At 47.1% G+C, this 20,376-nt stretch overlaps 2 protein-coding genes across 3 annotated transcripts; one reads left to right on the top strand and one right to left on the bottom strand.

Moving 5' to 3' along the window:
* Positions 1 to 606: 606 nt before the first annotated feature.
* Positions 607 to 3,437, top strand: LOC135243956 (noggin-3-like). Its single transcript, XM_064316107.1, has one exon. It carries the CDS (start codon positions 2,364 to 2,366, stop codon positions 3,054 to 3,056), a length of 693 nt encoding a protein of 230 aa, XP_064172177.1. The 5' UTR covers positions 607 to 2,363; the 3' UTR covers positions 3,057 to 3,437.
* A 6,868-nt stretch (positions 3,438 to 10,305) lies between these two features.
* cbx2 (chromobox homolog 2 (Drosophila Pc class)) lies at positions 10,306 to 19,845 on the bottom strand. Of its 2 annotated transcripts, XR_010326566.1 has the most exons (6): positions 19,706 to 19,845; positions 19,576 to 19,619; positions 17,865 to 17,930; positions 16,397 to 16,466; positions 10,777 to 16,280; positions 10,306 to 10,721 (listed from the first exon to the last, which is right to left on the bottom strand). XR_010326566.1 is itself a non-coding variant. In XM_064314684.1 (5 exons), the coding sequence occupies exons 1-5, from the start codon at positions 19,775 to 19,777 to the stop codon at positions 14,904 to 14,906; spliced, it is 1,629 nt and encodes a 542-aa protein (XP_064170754.1). In that variant the 5' UTR covers positions 19,778 to 19,845; the 3' UTR covers positions 10,306 to 14,903. The 2 variants fall into 2 exon arrangements, 1 of the variants encoding a protein (XP_064170754.1); XM_064314684.1 differs by having other exon boundaries at positions 10,306 to 16,280.
* Positions 19,846 to 20,376: the final 531 nt, after the last annotated feature.

Raw genomic sequence — 20,376 nt, forward strand, 5'->3', positions numbered from 1 at the left:
TCTCCACTGCCACACCTTCCAGGGAGGGAGGGTGTTGGTCTGCAGGCAGTCACTCCAGCTGCAGCTGCGCATCGTGCGCAGTCAGGACTACACGCACGCAGCGGGGCTGGCGAGGCAGACGTGCTCACGCAGGCTCTCGGCCTCACTGTTGGAGGGTTTCTGCTGGGACGCGACGGGCTCTAGAACACGGTCAGGAATCACGCCGTTAGTGGAAAATAAAAACGGGATAAGAATGGGATCTGGAATGAGACCTGCGAAAGCAGGGTCTGAACAGCTGCTGCTGCTGCTAGGCAACGAGCGGGCGGATAGGTGTGCCTCTGTAAATACATGCTTTGGGACGGGATGAGGTACTTTTGGGTCCAGGGGTAAATTGCCTCGTCTTGCAGCACATTTTTGAGCGGGAGCGCTCAGTCTGCCCCCTCTGTGCTGTCCCTGTCTGCTCCCAAACAGCCGGCCTCTCCGACCACTATTACTGTGCTTGGCAGATGATAGTTAAATTATTTTTTTGTGCATAAAAACCAAAAGAGGTAGCCGCGTTTGCTGCTATTAAGACTGCACGAGGAAGTGTGGGATGCTGTGTTGTAGTAGAACCTTCTAGAACGCGTTTCACTGAAATACAGCAGACAGGGTCCACAGACCCACAGACAGGGTGCTTGAATGCTTGAATGTAGGCTATCTGGATTTATCCACTTATCCTCATCCCTCTATAGCACTCAAATACCAGAGATGCTGGTTTACTGCGTTACTGCTGAAGGAAACTGAGTTTTCTTTACGTTAGCGAAGAATCTTTCGTTAAACAGGAGTCTTTCTGAACGGCGGGTTTTTTTCCCTGGTGACTATTTTTACCATCAGTAACGGTCCCTCATAAAACAGCGGGAGTGAGTTCGCCAGAACAAACACAGCGCGCATCCTAACGGTCCTCACGGCCGTCTGCAGCAGTCCTGGAGTATTCGGCCGTTATGACCTAAAGGACGCTGATTGGTCACTGCTTTCTGTGCTCGTTCACCTTTCCCCACCGTGGCCCGGGGTGCAACTACAAATATGTTTAAATTAAAATGAAGGCAAGATTGTATTTACAGCGCCGTACTGAAGTCTGCCTAGGGTAGAGTGAGATGTGTTATTTTTGCTACAGTCTTAAGGAATTTGGATTTGAGATCGAGACGGATGAATATGAGCCAAAAGTAGACACTATACGGTTTTATTTCATGGTATTTACATAGGCTATTTTACCGTTTTACAGAAACAGCTGCGTTTGTGTTGAATCCCTCCATTTCAGCTGCGCCAATTTAAGTTAACAGATGAACTTAAAACTAAATCAAACACAAAACAACCGTTTCTGCAAAAACAGTAAAACATTCATGTAAATACCACGAAATAAAAGATGACTGTTCTTTTGTCTCATATTCGCCTTTTGATCTCAGATCCAAAAGCCTTAAGTATACAGCAGAAATAAATTATTTCACTCTACCGTAACCATACCTTTGAAGGGCGCTGTACATCTCTCCCACCTGGCCCACCAATAAATAAATAAAAGCCACAAAACACGGATCTGAGTTCTTACAGTAGGTATCAGGTTATTTAAATGCGTAAATTAAATAACCGTTCAGGTTTTATAAGTGCGTAATTAGAAAATTATATTTCTTCATTTTCAGAATGCGATTAGATAGTATTCCACAATAGTCAGGCAGTGCCCTCCAAAATTGAATTAATCTACCGATAGAGGGCGAACAAAATCCAATTTTCCGGCCACAGCCCTTGCCCACAGCCCCCACCCCCACCCCCCACCCAGTATCCCCGAGCCCCCACCCGCGGTGGAAAGGAGGTGTCTGGGATCTCGTGCCATACAAACCCGCACCGAGAACGGGTCTGTGGATTACATCACAGTATATATCTGACGGGCCAGGTAATTATGCACTTTTGCACCCTTGCACCCTAGTGAAGAAACGGAGAAGCATGCGGACACGCAGAACCCAGGACTTTAAAATCGAGAGGCGTAGACCTGCTACTGGTGTCACGCGCGAAGGTGCTGGAGAGAGAGGGGCTCTCCGGACTTTATGACGCTTCCATGAACTTACATTTCCGCACTTCTCTAGGCATATGAAAATCAGAACGTGCGACTAAGTCCTGCATCCTGAGGACTCCGTCGCTACAGAACCAGGCACTGTTCATCAAAGCCGCTCGTTCACCTTTACAGTTCTGTTAGGCAACTTGGGCTTGAGAGAGCAGCTGCACCGGGATCATCCTATCTGCAGCGGGGACTAACTGCTGCTTTTTTTCTGCGACCCAGTACCTTGGGATATAGATGCTTGGTTCAGGCGTGTGATCATTTAATTGCACGCCCCGTTCGGTAATACGGCAAAGGCATGGGTCGTTCCCGGGTTCTCGTGACGATGTGCGCGCTGGTCCTGTCCCTGCGGTTCGGAATCGAGGGCGGCATGTGCCAACACTTTCTTCTGCTTCGTCCCATTCCAAGTGACAGTTTGCCAATTGTAGAACTCAAAGAAGACCCGGATCCCGTTCTTGACCCCAATGAGTTGGATCTTAACGAAACCGAACTAATGAGTTTACTCGGCAACAACTTTGACTCCAGTGTCATGTCCGTATCGCCGCCGCTGAACAACCGGACAGGTGACGACGGCCTGAATGATTTGGAAGTCCCGCTGGACCCCCGTCTGCAAGAGCCTGCGGGAGCCATGCCGAGCGAAATCGAGTCCATGGACTTTGACGTTCAGGTTCAGCACGGAAAGAAGAACAAGCCCAGCAAAAAGCTTCGAAAGCGGCTTCAGCTTTGGCTGTGGTCCTACGCGTTTTGTCCGGTGGTTTACACGTGGAGCGACCTCGGGAACAGATTTTGGCCGCGCTACGTGAAAATAAGCAGCTGCTACAATAAGCGGTCCTGTTCTGTGCCCGAGGGGATGGTGTGTAAACCGGCCAAGTCCACGCATTTCACCGTACTGCGCTGGAAGTGCCGGCAGCGCCGGTCGGCCGTGAAATGCACGTGGATAGCGGTCCAGTACCCCGTCGTATCAGAATGCAAATGCGCCTGCTCGACCTGAAATGAACCCGGTCTTACCGACACAAAATCATAGCGCCAACACGATTATTTTTGTATGCACTACCGAGGGTAGGAATGTATGTTGTATGTATATATGGTGACATTTAATTGTATACCAGTTAGACGGTCAGTATTAAGTGTTTGTATTATGTACTGTGTACAGTTTTATGAGAAATAAATATACGCCAGTTGAAGGACCAGGAAGCTCTTTTCCATTATTCGGAAAATGTGTTTTATGGACTTTAAACTTAGATTACTGTGTTTTTCTGCAGCGAAGAGAATTGTAAATGCAGAGTTTAAATTGGTCGATTAATCTTGTACATTGATAATAACTGCTATTTATTCTTTATATTCCTTTTGCTAGGCAAATAAAAACACTATAAAATGGCGATGTTTTTTCTTCTTTTATCCGCTTAAGGTTTTGGATTGGAAGGCAGCGCAGTGTATACGGACGCCCTTTAATTTAGAGCGAAACGCGCGTGTGTGACACCAGCTTGTTCAGGGGAAATCTACATTGAACTTTATGCTTGCGATGCGCTTTGACGCAAACGCATTGTTTATTCCGCTGGACGCAGGTGACTGTGTAGGCTATTGTAGTGTCCCTTGGAGCAAGACGCTGTCCTCTAGTATCCAGAGCTCTGTCAGGTGCATCTCATACCTGCCTTGCACTTAGCGACGTGGACCACAGTTTCTACTTTCTATTTTTTTCCGGACAGAAACAGCGCTAGTAATTGTGGTAATTAATTATTAATTATTGATTTTGTATTTCATGTGAAGCACAGCCTACATGTAAACAGATTAATAGGCGAAACAAAATGATCGCAGAACTAGCCTACAGCTGGAATTCATGCATGTATAAAAATGTTATCATTGTTTTAATGTATAGAATTTGTGTATCATGCTTGCTCAGATGGCAGATTGTCCCTGAAATATCCTTTTCACAATACAAATGTCACTTAAATGTATAATGATTTTCAACATTATTACGCACAACACTGATTAAGAATGTGCTGCAAGTCACGGTGAAACGGTCTGTCCCTGCAGTTCAGGCGCGCGAAGACTGTCTGCGTGGTCTTTGTAAAAGGATTAAAAACGAAAGCCCTTAATTTACGATCCTTTCCTTTAATCTGCGCGGCGCCTAGGAGACGCTGGGTACAGGCTCGCGTGAAAATATATTCCGATATCTGCTGAAGTCAGTTGGTCGTCAGGGAAAACAAAAATTCACTTGTTCCACAACGCAATGGACTATACTGAAATTTTCTGTCTAAATGACTTAAGTGTATAGCAAGCTTTCGCAAGTCACCAAATCTTTATTGCTCTGCGTTCACGTGCCAATTCATTAGTTCCACAGTTCTGAGATCCAAGTGAATTCTAGGCTTCTGGTTTATTTCCTGAAACGGCAAGTTGCGGTCCATGAATAACAGTTTTTGCAACCTATAATGTTTAATAAGATTGAAAACATGGAATCTAGGTACTTTCCGTGCCATCTGAATTCCCACTGTAGCAGTGTGGCCAAAAATACCAAAATATGGAAGTGGTCCGCAGAATAGCCATTTCCCAATCACGAGCTTCTGCAAAGGCCATTAGTCAATCGCCTACCCTGTGATGCGCCGTTCATGCGTTTTCACCGTGCCTCTTCGTATCTCCAGTCAACCCTGCCCCAACGGCGCGGAAAGACCTCTATCATTTCAGCTGAATTACCGCCGGTAGAAATATATAAGACCATATGACAAAGACACACACCTACAGGTAGACGAACATATTTTCTATGCATCTTCCTGTTCCCAAACTGCAACATAGTATACAAAAAAGTATGCAGCAAATGAAAAAGTTATATTCCAAAAAAGTAAACGCATTAGATTGGATGATTATAGGGAATAATATAATGGTCTGCAAACAGGTAATAAAGTATCAATAGACTGCATTACATTACATTTATTTGGCAAACGCTTTTATCCAAAGCGACGTACAAAAAGTGCATTTCATGGTCATAGACAACTGCTAAACACAGGTTCAGTAAGGTACTTAATACTTATTTTGTACAGCTATTTCTAGCCAAGAACACAGTGTGTGTTTGGAGGAGGGGGCATGCGAGAGGTGGCGGTGGGTGCAGTGTGTGTTTGGAGGGGGAGGCATGCGAGAGGTGGCGGTGGGTGCAGTGTGTGTTTGGAGGGGAGGCATGCGAGAGGTGGCGGTGGGTGCAGTGTGTGTTTGGTGTGTGTTTGGAGGAGGGGCATGCGAGAGGTGGCGGTGGGTGCAGTGTGTATTTGGAGGGGGAGGCATGCGAGAGGTGGCGGTGGGTGCAGTGTGTGTTTGGTGTGTGTTTGGAGGAGGGGGCATGCGAGAGGTGGCGGTGGGTGCAGCGTGTGTTTGGTGTGTGTTTGGGGGGGGGGGGGGGTTTGGCGTGCGGCCCCGTAACGACCCCTCCTACGGGGGGGTCCCATCACTCCTGAAGGTCGCTGCGGGAACGGGGGTCAGCAGGGCACCCCAGTCATCTGTGGTGTTGTTTTTGGGGTTCCCTCTCTGCGGGACGGACGGTCGGACGGCGAGGAACTCCCACGCTGAACCCCACACTGGAGTAAGTGTTTTATGATGGCGCTTCCTAATGCGCTCTGTTACACTGATAAACACACACACATGTATGTGTGCGCGCGTTGAACTCCACACTAGAATAGCTAGTTTGTCAGTGTACTTCAAAATGAACCGTGTCTTGTATGTAAACTTGCATACACACACAGGGAGAAAGCGATCCAGATAAATGCTTATACACCTACCTATACAAAAACATTTTTTTTTTTTACTTTTAAGGTATTCTTTATTGCACAGAACAAGAAAAAGAAAATGAGACCTATATGAATACACTGTACAAAATACAATAAATTAAACACACTCCAGAATAAATGTGTTTTATTACTTGTGCACGTAACGCACACACACACACAGACAAAAACATACAGACACATAGACGGACGCTTTTACGCATATTTGTGGTTTATATTGCACACACACCCCTATTTACACACATACTGCATTAATTTAGCTTTAAATTAATAATTCCAAATGTTTCTCAGTTTACAGCACATCAAAGATATGGAAGGTTGACATTAACGGTCTCTTATACTTTCTGTAATCTGCACAGAATGCTGTGGAGTGCTGCACAGTGCACTCTGTGAGGTTGCGGGTCAGTAGTGTACACTGACACCTAGTGGACATTTTGCACACTGCCGCTGAAGCCTCTGAGCAATTTTCATCTAGTTTAGTATCATTCCCACCCAAAGAAGAGCATCGTTACGAATAGGGGAATGACCGTAGAAATGAAGACAAATGCCAAGAGGTCTACTTGCTTTTTGTTGTCACACATCTGAGGGTTTAGAAAACGGTCCCTTAGGTTCATACAAACCAACAGGTTTAAATCTCATTTTAAGAAGTTGCGCATGTTAATGCATTATTTTTATTCTCATATCCGGTCAAAGATTGTCTAGTAGTGGGAGATCAGCAAAGCTCCTCAGCTACCATGATAGTCATCTGCCCTCAAAATTCCATTCAGTGTAATTATAACATATTCAGCCATAGCTTGGACCGTGCTGTGCTTGTGTAGCCACCGTCCGTCCTGTGGAATGTCTGGTCTAACGTTCACTGTTCAGCGTGCGGTTAAGAGAAGCCAAGAGCTGCAGGATCGTTCGGATTCTTGTTTATCGAGTGATGAATGCTCCATCTCCCTGAACCCCCAGATCGGGCTCTCCCATCCCTGCACATCAAAGCACAGATGACCTCACACACCGGCTAATTAAGGGCCAATCAGTGCGTTCTGGAAATCAAGACCAACATCCCAACCCAGACAGGAATTATGGTGGGAGAGGAGGGGTAGGGGTGGGGGGGGTAACTCTCTCCTGGCATCGCGTCTCTCTCCAAGATCAAGAGCGGAACCAGGCTGTCCTGCTAACAGAAGCATTTTTTAAAAGTGTACAATTAAGGGTGCAGGGTGGCGGGTGCACCAGGGTCGGGAGGGAATGCTATAACAAAAAAAAAATAACACTTTTGATCTTTTGCAGCGCGGCGCGTTGGAAGATCGAGCTGAGAGAAGTTCGTCCTTGGTGTTCCGTTGCTGCGGCTTGGCAGACGCTCTCATCCAGAGCGACGTGCGGAGAGAAGACGGGAGCATGACTCAGGGGGTAAGAGCTGCAGTCACCCCAGAGGTGGGGGGTAAACACTCACCCAATAACCACAAATGGGAAAACCTGGGATCGACTGAACTAGTTGAGCGTGTTGGGGAAAATACAAGAGGATTACGCAATAACAAAACACTACAAAGTTACTTTTACTCTCTTCTACAATCAACGCAAAGTTGGCTGAAAACTCACAAAGGGTCATTAAAAAAAAAACATGAACAACCAAAGACTTTCACAGGGTTTTATTAAGAAACATTTACAGCTCTCTTTCTCATATTTGGACATGTCAAATGTTCAGTAATTGGCCTGTTTTTGACGAAAGTAAACCCTGTGTTTATGGTGACCTGTAACATAATTAGCCGCTCGTTCAGGTCCTGTGTTCTGTGTTCCGCTAATGAATAGGGGAGGTTTAAATTCTGGGCATATTTCTATGAATGTTGTGGTAATTTAGTCAGGAGAATTGTGCGCATTGTTGGGCTGAATTGCTGCTTGTCTCCACCACTCCCTGACTGCAGAGTGAGCACAGCCTGCCCTCTCTGGGCAGCCAGGTCTGCCTGTGTCCACCTCGACAACCAGGATGTGCTCACCGTCTCTGTCTCTCTCTCTCTCTGTCTCTCTTCCTCTCACTCTCTCTGTCTCTCTCTCTCTGTCTCTCTTTCTGACTCTGTCCCTCTGTCTCTCTTTTTGTCTCTGTCTCTGTCTCTGTCTCTGTCTCTCTCTCACTCTCTCTGTCTCTTTTTGCTTCTGTCTCTCTCTCTCTCTAAATGTGTGGCCCCATGTTGAGCACTGAAAGCGTGGAGTGTTCCCCCCGTGCTGTAGCTGGGGGTGAGAGTCAGGCCTCTGATGGCATTCTGTTATTTTGTTATTTTTTCAGTCGCTCCCGAAGACGGATGGATGTTTGTTTTTTTCCTGGCAGGGTCTCCTGAGTAACCGTGCCCTGCCGCTGCGCCCGGCTGCCCCCCCCCCGCTGCGCGGCTGCCCCCCCCGCTGCGCGCCAGACACGGCTGGTTAGCCGGGACAAAGACCCCGTGCGCGGCGAGCCACCACGAGCGACCCGCCGTCTCCACGGCGACTGGGTCTGCGAGGGGCTGGAGCCGCGTAAATCAGCCGCGGAGTCCCGCGCGCGGCTGCCCCCCCCCCCCCGAACCCTCCCCCCCGCGCCACGCCCCCTGCACCCCCCCCCCGCACCCGCACCCCCACCCGATCCAGCGGGCCCGTCTCCCGCTTCTGCTGCCCGGACCTCCGTTCTCAGCACCGCCCCCCCCCCCCCTGATGCCCTGCTCCACTGGTCATGGGTTCGAGGCCCCAGCGTCAGCAGGGCAGCTGTCTGCGCTTCCTCCGGGCCCGAGGACTGGCGTTCAGAGGTGAGCCCCGCCCCGCACTGCTGCTCCAGGGCCAGAGAGAGTCTAACTCCGGTCCACAACCAGGGCCGATCCGTTCCAGGGTTTTGTGCCAGCTTCTGCTCTTAATTATTTAATTATCCCGATCATATCATGTCATTGAATAACTACAATGGCTACAATAATATAACTGCAGTCTATCTATCTATCTATAATGACTAAAAGTGGAGGGTTTGCCGCATTAGCACCAAGAGTGGACCTGTTAGTAAACAAATATATAAATATCTACTCAGTCCAATCCTCAGAAAGCTATAATAACAATTCTTAAAAAATGATATTACAGTACATGGTCCAGCACCATACTGTGGTGACAGGAAGGAGAGGGTTTCGGTGCTGATTGAGTACCTGGCGTGGAATCAAAGGTGATTGTAATGAAAAGGGGAAAGAAGAATCATGAGAGAAACTGAGAGGTGAAAGGTGCTTTTTGGCTCAGACGGATCTCCAGAGGAGAGGAATAAGGGGGTGAACTCACAGGCTGAAATTAAGAGATTTTGCCATTACTGCACGCTTATTCGGCAAGTCTGAGAAGCAAGAGCTACATCGCCCCCTACTGGACAAATCCTAATGAAGCCCGAATAACTATTTTACTTTCCCAAGTTGAATTCTCTCCCTAAGCTGAAGGACACAGTTACCTAGGTGCAAAAAATGCGTCTGATTTGATACTGCCTGAATGCTTTTCTTTTATTAATTTATTTTACTGCCCTAAATATGTAACATGCTTCCTAAAAATGAATAACAACATGTAAATATGTTCTGTGGTTCCTCACAGAATGCAGCTCACTGAAGACATGGTAAACACCAGGCCTGTAGAGTAGAGCAGGGATCTCAATCATTCAGTGACAAATTTCCTTATTCCTTTTTATTCGTTGTTCAGTATTGCAAAACTATACATATATATATATATATATACTGTATATATTCCTTAAAATAGAATAGAATACAATTTCTGAGTCCCCAAGAACCCCGATTGTTCTTTTTCTAGCCCATGGTATTCTGTGCCAAAGGCAGCCCCTGCTCTAGTGCGTGCTGTTCTCGATCACCTCAGATTTACTCTGATTTCACCGTAGCCAAAGAGTACATTCTCTGGTGGAACGCAAGAGAGATTTAGGTTATTGTACTTTTTTTTCTTGTTTTCATGTGGTTGAACATTTCACTTGGTCTTCATTTGGGGAATATTTTTTGCTTCTTTGCCAAAATAGAAGCAAGGACTTACATAAACATTTTTATCTCCACAATGGCTGAACTGCCCCAGCCCTCATAACTCTAATAATAAATACAAAGTCTTTGCTCATGTCACTCCTGGGGTGGTGACATATGCATAACCTGCAGACCAGTTCAAAAACTACAACCAAGATCATTGACTAATGTAAACATTCATTGGTTTACATTTAATTGGAGAAAATGTTTGTATTGGTGAACTGCTAATAGTTTGTCAAAAATTACCAGCAAAGTTGTAAAATTACTTTTGCTTCAATTTGCAAAAAAATGTAATCGTAGTATGCCGATGTTTCACTTAAAGCAGAATGAGTTGTATAATGGATATGGCATTTCTGAGCAGGCATACTTTCACCGCTCTTACTGAAACGTGCTGAGCACAGCACGGAATGTGGCTTTTCCTTCGCTCAGCTGTGTGTGGTGTTCAGTTAACACACCCATTCCCAAAACACAGGAGGACAGAGAATTATGAAAGTGTTATTTATTAAGATTAATTTAGAAAAATTAACCCTGGCACGGTAATAAAAATAAAAATAAAAAAGAAGATATGAATCACATTCCTACAATCAGATTTTAAATAAATAGCTGGTCATTATAGGTTTTCAGTCTAATGGTGTAGAGCAGTTCAGTCTAACACTGTTAAGGCCCGTTTCCCTCCGCTTGAGTAAAAAATGTAAACATGCAGTACATTTGTGATCAGTGTTACATCATCACAAGTTTGGCCGCCATTGAAATGAGTAAAAAAAAAAAAAAGAAAAGAGAAAATTGACTAAATTAAATTGCTGAAAGATAAACCCCCCCGGAGTAACTTAAATAAATCCCTCCGATTCTGAACCTCAGGGGGGTGTTTCACAAAGCAGGATCAGGGAGTTAGCTGGATAACTGCACTGAGTAAAACCCTGTATCACAGAGCAGGATTACTGAGTTAGCCGGATACCTGCACTGCGTAAAACCCAGAACAGCTCTTCTAACTTCAGTCCATGTTCCAGATTTGGGAGGGTTCCGGGTTTTACGCAGAGCAGTTCCCAGGCTCTGGGCACATAAGAGCAGTCCAGGTCAACACAGGCGCAGATTTCCAGCAGCACAGTTAAGCAGACTCAAACCACAGCGCTGTAAAATAAAACCTCTCCCACAGTTTGGGGATTAACCTGCAAACACAATTTAGAATTCCAGACTACGAGAAAAGAAAAAAAAACAATCTGGTTTAACAAAAAAAAAAGTCACGGACTGGAAATTTTGCATGAAGCAAATACACCTGCACCATCAATTGCATTTCTTATTAACAAATCAGCGCCAAGAGAACACAGTCTGTCATCCCAAAGTTCACTTCATTTAAAAAACAAGGCGTTTCCCTGTTTTCCGTCGATCTGGACTCACAGCTAAAACGAACTTGTGAAGACTCCGGGTGGTTATGGATTTGTGGCCCCGTTTGGAGAGAACGGGCTTAGAACACCTAACAAACAGCACAGAGAGGGACCAAACACTGATCTCCTGCAGGTTCATTCTCTGGTTCACAGACGCAAGTGGCAAAACAGAGATTACTATGACGACAGCTAGACCGTAAGTGTATCATTCTTAATCCATCTCTCCTCAGTCTCTTAAAACAAAGGCTAGTGTCCCCCTGTAATGAAAGCGATTTAAAGGCCACAGATGAGCACGACTCCATCACAGTGCTCCATTCTTTCTGTGAGAGGCGGCGTGTTCCCATTCAGCCCGGGTCGCACACACACGCAGGCAGCATAATGCCGTTTCTGTGCAGGCAGCTCAACATGGACGACACCGCACTGATTCTCGGGGGGAAAAACATCACTGCAGCTTGTCAATCTATCATGCTTTAAAAAAAAAAAATTTTTTAAACACAAATTAGATTCTCACGAATCTCAACTGTTCATAAGTGGCGAGGTAAAAAAAAAAACCTTTCATAAACACAATAGAAATTTACAGACTTCAAAGACAGATTTTTTTTTTTTCTTTTGATGCATTTTCCTCCGCACAAATTTCCCCCTCAGTTAATCGCATAAAATTCCTGTGTCTGTAGATTCAGGAGCTCTTTGATGACATCACTCACTTCCCTGGTGACGAAGAGGGGAAGATGCCGTTTTAATCCTCATGTGCCCAACAGCCGCCATGTTCTCTCCAGCGGCTCAAACTGCGCTAGCTCCCGACACAACCTCGCCGCGCCTCTGCGTGCCAGAACAGGCCCGCCCTCGCCCCGCCGAAGGGCCGGGCCTTTCGCCAAATCCCCAGCATGGCGGTACCGATTACCGCCATCGGCACCTCCCGATTAACGTCAGTGCCTCGGCTGACGGGCGTCAGCCGCCGAGCTGTCCGTCACACGAGGAGTGAGCCTGCCGTAAGCCCCGCCCCCTCTCCGTGTCAGCCAGTCCACACCCTGCATTCTCTCTTTTAATTATTAAAAATAATCTCTCAGGATTTGGAGCAGCGGATGGCGGCTGCAGTCCGTCGCTCCGGCTGAGCGCAGACTTCTCGCGCGCGACTCACCGCACCACCACGCTAAACCCCCCCCGGTCCTCCCACAGAGCCGCGCGGGAGGACTGCCAGACCGGCTGCAGTTCAGCACCGCGACAGAGGGGGCGCTGTTGCACGGTGAGGTGGGGAGTTACTCTGTGGACTGAAACCCTCTTTCCTTTTCCAGACCTAAGGCCAGCCGTGGATCACCCTACGGGCCTCCCTGCCAGGGAACACCTGCACGACAGATCCGGTGTGTCACAGAAACAGGTTTGGAACGTTTGGGCACAGACACACATCATCAGAGCTGAAGTTAAAAAACAAAGAAAACCCCAAAAATGAGCCGAGAGTAAAACAAACAGGTCGTAACATCGTAATATCTCTGTTATAGCCCGTAGAATCACAGCCAACGCTCAACAGATCTGCTGCAGTCCTGACCACAGCTGAGAATGTTGCCGTGCCGATTTTCACCCACAAAAATATGTAATTGTACATATTTGGCTCTTTGCCTACTCCTTCAACATTTAAACCGGCTGAGCTTTTGTTACTCAACAAACGCTCAGTATGTGACTAATACTTCCAGATATTCATCAGCCACATTTAGCATGCGGTAAATACCATGACAGTGGAGAGAGAGAGAGGGAGAGGGAGAGAGAGAGAGAGAGAGAACCAACCGCCACATTTTTTGGTATCATTGATCAGCTGACCTTTTCTGTATAAGCTATAATTTATCATCTGCACAAGTGACGCTGTTTCATCAAAATACTATACTGTAGGCACAGTATCCAAATATCCTAATCACCCGCCCAATCAGCAAGAGACTCACCCACCCAATCAGCACGCAGCTGGCGTTTCTCCCCTGCTTCTTCCCCCCCATCCCAGGGGACAGCAGCTACCCGTCATTCAAGCCACCGCCAACCTTACCTCCCGTTTCCTTTCACCTTCATATTATCAGAAGCAGACCGCAAAGGGACATTTTCCGAAACTGCTTTACAGTTTAAAAACACAGGTTCTGCCCCTTAGGTCAGTCCGTCTTCACAGAAAGCTTCAGATGAGAAGATTAAAACCATCTTCATGAACCTGGACAAAGACACTGCCGTGTACAGAATCGTATAAAATAAAATGTGACACCTTCAGAGAAATCATCTACAGATTCTAATAATAACAACAACAATAATAATAATAATAATATCATGGTAAAATCATACATTGTATAAAATGGTACAAAATCATTTCAGGAAACAGTGGAGAGATCGTCCACATTGAAGGCTGGGCTTCAGGTTGAGCTGCAGGCAGATGAGCACATTTAGAGCTGCGGTGTTAACTCTCCACACACTGTGGCCAGAGGGGAGGGGAAGAAACAGACCAAAGACTCTGTGATGGTTTCACAAAGAGCTTTGTGTCCTGAAACCAGGCTCCCTGTCCCAGGGTTAAAAACAACTTGCTTGCCGGCAAGTCAACCTAACATTCAGATATTCAGAAAAATAGGGGAATGCAGCTACCACACAACTAGCCAGCTAGCTAATACTCTCACAAAAGAGTAAACGCAACAGGCAGAGGAGAGAATTCACCCGAGGTGCTGAAATGTGGCCTCCAAGCACGAAAATGGAAACACGATAATTAGTCTGACTACGACCAACGAGCTACCTTTCAACAAACGGGCAGAAGCTGTGGAAGTCGGCTGGATGCAGAAATCTGTAAACGCTGGTTTTTGATTCAGATGAACCTGCTAATAAATTAAGATGAACAATAATCAGCATTACCAAATAAGTTTTAATCCTAAAAACTGAGATGGCAGTTGGCAGTTATTTCACATTACATGGCTTTACCTATTGTTCTGATACTCAGAAAAGTGGTTTGTGTTTGTTTTTAAAAATAATTGTGCACCGATAAAAGTAAATATTCCGGAACATTCTTTGGACTCTGCAAAGTTTCAGGTTCTCCTCTACGCACCGTAAGGAACTACTGAGAAGTGAGCTCAGTAGAAGTCTATAACTGGGCTACTTAGGAATGAGGTAACTATCTAAAAAATATACATGTCAGCTTGGATGTTTGCCCGTACAACTCTGGTACAAACCGCGTTAAACTGAAAATGCATCACCTGCATTTCGCCCCTGTCTCTGCCCGCCCCCCCCCCCCCAGTGACCCGAGTCACAGCCACAGCAGTAGTGATAGTTCTGAGAGTGAATCCTCCAGCAGCCGATGACCCAGTCTTTCCCTTGTGCTGCTGTGACGTGAAACCCATCCCTGTACAGACAGACTTAAAAACCATGAAAGTCCAGAGTAAAATTCACTTCTCCGTTTGACCTGCAAGTACAAAAAAAAAGGAGAAAAAAAAGAGGAGGAGCTGTCTTTTCTGAGATGAAAGACTGAGGAGTCAAAGTCCACAGAATAGAGACCAACAGAATGGAGTCTCTACTGAATAGAGACCAACAGAACAGAGTCTCTACAGAATAGAGGCCAACTCTGAGGAGAAGCAGAGAAATTAGCACCGCTGCTGAGCCCCTCCGCGTTGTCCCTGAAACCAGCTGATCTACATCCTCAAAGGTTCCCGCGGCGACCGCGCCGGCCCCGCCCCGCCCCCCCCCGCAGCGCTCAGTAATGCCGCACGTTGAAGAAGCCCACGCTGGTCGGGGACTCCTTGACGGTGACGGTGACGAGGTTGGCGGTGACGTCCGTGACGAAGACGTGCTCGATCAGGCTGCGGGGGGGCTTCCAGTCCTGGGCGGCGGCGCTGGCGGCGGCGGCGTTGGGGGGGAAGGGCGAGTCGCGGTCCGAGTCCGAGCTGGACGCCTCCTCGCCGGCGCTCATGCCCTGCTTGCCCCCGTCTTTGGAGGACGCGCGCTCCCGCCCCGCCTTGGGGGCCCCGCCCTCGGCGGAGGAGCCGTTGTTCTGCGCGCCGCTCCGGTCCGCCCTCCCCCCCGGGCCCTTGGCCGGCCGGTCCCCCCCCACCCCCGGCTCCCCCGCCTCCTCGGCCCCGCGCTCCCCGCCCCCCGGGCCTTTCCGGGACGGCGGGCCGCCGGACGGGGGCGGCCTTTGCGCCTGTCGCGGGCCGACCCCGGCGGCCTTCCGTCCCAGAGCGGCGGCGCTGCGCAGGTTGGACCCCGGGGGGGAGGCGGGGGTGGGGCCGGGGGCGGGCTTGCTGACGCTCTGCAGGTTCAGGGCCTGCAGGCTGAGGGCCTGGCTGGAGCTGCCTTTCAGCGGCGAGAGCGCCGTCCCCGTCGGCTTGCCACCGCCGGCCCGCTGCGACGCCGGCGCCTGTCCCGGGACGTCCTGCCTCCTCTGCCCGTTGGCGGGACCCCCGGCTGGCGGGGGCGCTTTGGCGCTGTGCAGGTTGAGCGCTGCCACGCCCGGGGATTTGGTAGCGGCCATTTTCAGGTCCAGGCCCCCGCCCCCCCCGACATCGGAGACGGAAAGTTTGAAGTCCGGGGCGCCCCTGCCCTGAGCGGGCCGGCCGAGGGGGGGGGCGGGGGTGGGGGAGCGGCCGGAGCCGGCCACAGAGAGGGAGCCCCGGAGGGCGCCCCCCAGCGAGAAGGCGCCCCTGTTCTGCCCCCCCAGGCCGTCCCGCCCCGCGCTGCGGCCCAGCCCCGTGTAGGTGAAGCTGGCCGGCTGCAGCGGCTTCTTCACCCCCCCCTTGGGCTCCGCCGGGGGGGGCTCTTTGGGGGCGAGCCTGCGGGGGCCCTTGGGCTGCCTCAGCACCTTCAGCTCCGGCGGCAGGGCCTTCCTGCCCCTCTTCTTCCTCACCGGCTCCTGCTTGGCCACCACGATCTGGGCCTTCTTCTGCGGGACCGGGTGCAGCTCACGAGGCCGGGGGACCGGCTTGGCCTTCCGATCGCCGCCCCCCTCCTCCTCTTCCTCCTCCTCCGAGGAAGAGGAGGACGACGAAGAGGAGGATGAGGAGGAGCCAGACGAAGAAGACGAGGAGGAGGAAGAAGAGGAGCTGCTCATTTTTGTAGTTGCTGGAACGGTTTCCTAAAAACGATCAAAAACAACATCTGTTTAAAATCACCGCTGTAGGCATTTATATGAAGGACAGCGTTCACTCTGCGCATCTTTCGACAGATACTATATTGGTCAAAGATCCTCACCACAATTTTCCGCGGTCTCCCTCTTGGCCTCTTCCCCCGCTTGCGGAACAGAAGTTCCTTTTCCTGTTCCCTGGAAAGGCAACAGCAGACGCGTGTGTTTAGCAGAGCTACGGGTGAAGCGTCCAGAGCAACACATGCTTTGGCTGCTGCCACTTCCTGGGAATTATACATTGGTTCTGTTCTGGAGAAGAGCAGGCAGAACGAAACAAGGCCTCTTATCCTCAGAGAAGACGCCACACCGCCATCATAACACCCACTTTCACTACCGCACCAGCGCCAGATCGGCTTCTGATAATTCTGCGAGAGACGGAGAGTCTGTCAAATAAATGCAATGTCGGGCAGAGTCGTCCAACTCTCAACGTTTTGTGAAGCTCACCGACGAGCTGGCACACTCTGGTTTCTGCTTCTTACATGCGACAGAAATGCACCCAAATCTGGCAACAAAAAAAAAACCCCTTCGTGTTTCCTGTCAGTACCCCGAGTTTCTGTTGCTTTTATGAAATCCATTTCCTGCTGCTTTCATGCTCTGTTTTGACTCACTTCTGCAACAGATTCTTTCTGACCCAGTTCAACAAATACTCAGACCCTCTTAAGTTTAAAACTTTTTTTTATCCCAGATCAGTACCAGACTTGAAATGTGTTTTCAGTTCTTGAATTTCATGACTCCACATGGGGGAGGTCCAGTAAGATCAGATTAAACTCTTGGAGCATTTTGGAACTTCTTCAGTAAACCTCTGAGAGAGCAATTTGTTAGAGCACTCGGTTATGAAAAATACTTTCAAACAGATAATTAAATGTGCGAGTTCTGAGTTGCAGGAAAGAAATCAAAGTATGTCTGATAAAAGATGACAAATTAGGCTATTGCTCTTTGAAGAATGCATGGCCAACAGCTGATAAGTAGACAGGCAGTCGTTTTTAATGTTGATACAAAACAAAATGGTTATTCGGCCATTTTACATGGCTTTAAATTTTATTTTCTTGTTGGCCAACCTTCTTTCAAAAAGGAGGTGGTAAGGCTATACGTTACAGTTAGTTTTCCTTGGAATAAACCATTACACCTCGTATTTTATTACTACTAAATATGAATTAAGCTATCTTTGAAAGTGCGTAACTGTTTGGCGCGTAATTGAGTATAAACTGAACGCATTGTCCAGCATTTGCAACTCTAGCGGCTAACAAGTCCAATTAAGTCTAATAACTTTTTATTACCTAGTAGGATTTACAGCAGTTATGCAAGTTTACAAATGTGCACAGTAAGCTTAAACGAAGATATTTAACAACGCAGTCCAGGTAAAACACAAGCCTGCCTGTGATTCTAACGCTCAGCTATCTGGTTAAAAGTCAAATTCCCAAATCAGCAAGTTATATCGCTGCCAGACGCCAGAACACTGTGGTACGCGCCAGAGTACAGTTGGACAGGAGAGAACAGCTTCATCGGTGGTGCGGAGGTGATCCAATCAAAGCTCACCTCTTGTGGAAGGCAGCCAATAGCCGTGGGTCCAAGAGATTCTCCTGGGGCTCCCAACTGTTGTGCCTGAAATCAAGACAAGCCGTCCACGAAAACCTTTAAATTCCGCGACCGGTAAAACATATTTCACGTCCTTAACACCTGTGAATTAGTCACGTGTGCATGGTTTGCATTTCAATGCCTCCCCAGGTTTGCCTTTAAAGGTAAAGCTGGCGTAATTCTGCTCACTGGCCAAATGGAAAGTTCTGAAAGTGTAGGATCTGAAACTTTAAAAACATCAGTGATGGGTACAAAACACACACACCCGTCAAGGGGAAAGCGGTGTAGCAAGATGATATCGTCTTTGTTTAAAAGTGGGTGTAGGATCAGAGACCTCTGGTTTTCACTAAACCCACACACTGACACAAGGGTATTTCAACCGAGCTAACTAAAAAACCACAGAAAAGCCATTTTTTCCATGAGTACATTTGCTTAACATTCTTGTGGTCCACTTCGATTGTCATTATATTTACTATTGGAAATTCCGGATGAAACGTATAGCATTCGTACAATAAACCATAAAAGTACATGAAAACAAAGAAAACGCGACTGAAGTATCCGACAAATAATTTCAATTGCAAAATGTGCAAGCCCAGTTTCAATGTAGTCACCTGAATGCTGTATCAAACAAGATAGCGTGATGGATAAATAAACTATACTGCAAACCTTCTAAGAAGCTGAATGGTGAATTAAAATCGTTAAACCCAGCTAATCGATTAGCCAGCTGAATCGCTCCGCTCCAATCTGTCTGGAACACAGAAAGGGTGAATGGTGCGGACTGGGGGGTGAATAGCGGCTCTGATTGACAGGCAGGATGTTCATTGATGGGGGATTAACGCAAACAATGTGAGAGGACAGAGAAAGGGAAGGCACTGGGCCGAGAGAGCGTGCGGGACCAGCGGGCATCTACTCACCGCCAGCGTTTGGCGGGGCAATTTGGATCACGAGCTAGCTAGCGAGCTAGTAAGCTACTTTTATTGTTCATTGACAACAATGTTAGCCATCAAAATAAGAAGATGCTTTTGGATTTTGCCTAAGTAAAGCGCATTTTGAGTTAATGTACAGAATGAACAGTCAACACAACCAATCTAACTAACTAACGTTAGATAAAGCTTTTTTTTTTACAACTTGCTAGCAAGTTAAAATTATGAACATAAACTTAATCTAACCAGCTAGCGCGTTTCTGAACAATTTACAGTAACAAAGACAACTTGGCAAATTGAAAGCAATGTCTTTTTTTGAACTTTCCTTTACGAATTAAAATTAGTTTGTGTTAACGTTAGCTTATTAACTAGAAATTTACCCAGTGGATCGACTAAAATGCTTTTTCCTCTTAGCTAAGAATCTGCAATAAATTACGAAATATATGGCCAGGTAATGCGACTGGAGAGTTTTCAAGCTACCGACTAACTGGTTGACTGTAATAGTAGGCTATATGTAGCTACACAGTTCACGTCACATTTAAAACAAAAAATCCTCACAAAACTCCAATCTGTTGCATCAAAGTAAAACTTCGTCATAACGTCTAACAATCGCGCTCGTATATAATAATACATTATTCGAAGAGGAAAGTCGGGTTTCCTTGTTGGGGGTGGCTACAGCATGCAACAAGCGACACGCTGTTGTTGTTTTCATTGTTTAAGCCTGTTCTAGCAGCTGCGCTGGGACTTACTTGGAGGACCATCCTCGCCACTTCACAAGATACTCCAACTTTCCCTGCAAAAACAAAAATGGAAACCATCAGTAAAACCCCAGGATGTAAAATTTTTAGACGAGAAACTTAGTAACGGGCGATTTCTAACCTTCTTCAGACGTTTATTGAGAATGCATTCGGCGTCAAAAACCTGTTCTCCTACAGCGCTCAACTCCTCCATGTCTGCTCTTAGCCAATATTTTCTAACCTTTTATGAAACGGTAAGAAAAAGAGGGCGGAAAGAAACCACGTGCGGCAAGATTGTCCCTTTGCGGAGACCGTCTTTTCGTATGACGTCAGTGAAGTAGTTATTTTACTACTTTGTTTTTAAAAGGCTCCGCCCCATTTCCAAATTTTTATTAACGCACATACCACTGAATCAATCTGGCACGGTAATCAGTTCAATTGCATTTTATTTGTATATAACTTTTTACAGAGTCCCTATCAAAAAATATGTATGTCTGGCATCTCCAAAAAAAAAAAAAAACATTGTCTTGGCATACAAAAAATAGATTTGGTATTTTGGATGTAAAATACAGGCGTTGCACATTAGAGAGGACAAACTCATGAATTACATTTGTATACAAACAACGTACAAAATTTTTTGTAAAGAAAATATGGAGAACAGTGGGCTAGATAATAATTTCAATCAAGCAACACTCCCACTCCACACCATTGCCTCTGGGCAATGAAGCAAATGTTTATTTAATAAAATATGAATACTCAATATTTTTACACTAAAGATGGCACTAAAGATTAAAAAGTGCTGCTATCATAAAG

The sequence above is a fragment of the Anguilla rostrata genome, chromosome 17 (assembly GCF_018555375.3).
Source record: "Anguilla rostrata isolate EN2019 chromosome 17, ASM1855537v3, whole genome shotgun sequence".
Taxonomy (NCBI): Eukaryota; Metazoa; Chordata; class Actinopteri; order Anguilliformes; family Anguillidae; genus Anguilla; species Anguilla rostrata.

What these genes read in the sequence shown, in the direction of transcription:
- LOC135243956 (XM_064316107.1), top strand. Translation starts at nt 2,364, where the DNA reads ATGGGTCGTTCCCGGGTTCTCGTGACGATGTGCGCGCTGGTCCTGTCC.
- cbx2 (XM_064314684.1), bottom strand. Translation starts at nt 19,777, where the DNA reads ATGGAGGAGTTGAGCGCTGTAGGAGAACAGGTTTTTGACGCCGAATGC. An exon ending in TCAATAAACGTCTGAAGAAG is followed by an intron (nt 19,620 to 19,705) that starts GTTAGAAATCGC and finishes TTGTTTTTGCAG; the next exon opens with GGAAAGTTGGAGTATCTTGT. An exon ending in GGAGACCGCGGAAAATTGTG is followed by an intron (nt 16,281 to 16,396) that starts GTGAGGATCTTT and finishes GATCGTTTTTAG; the next exon opens with GAAACCGTTCCAGCAACTAC.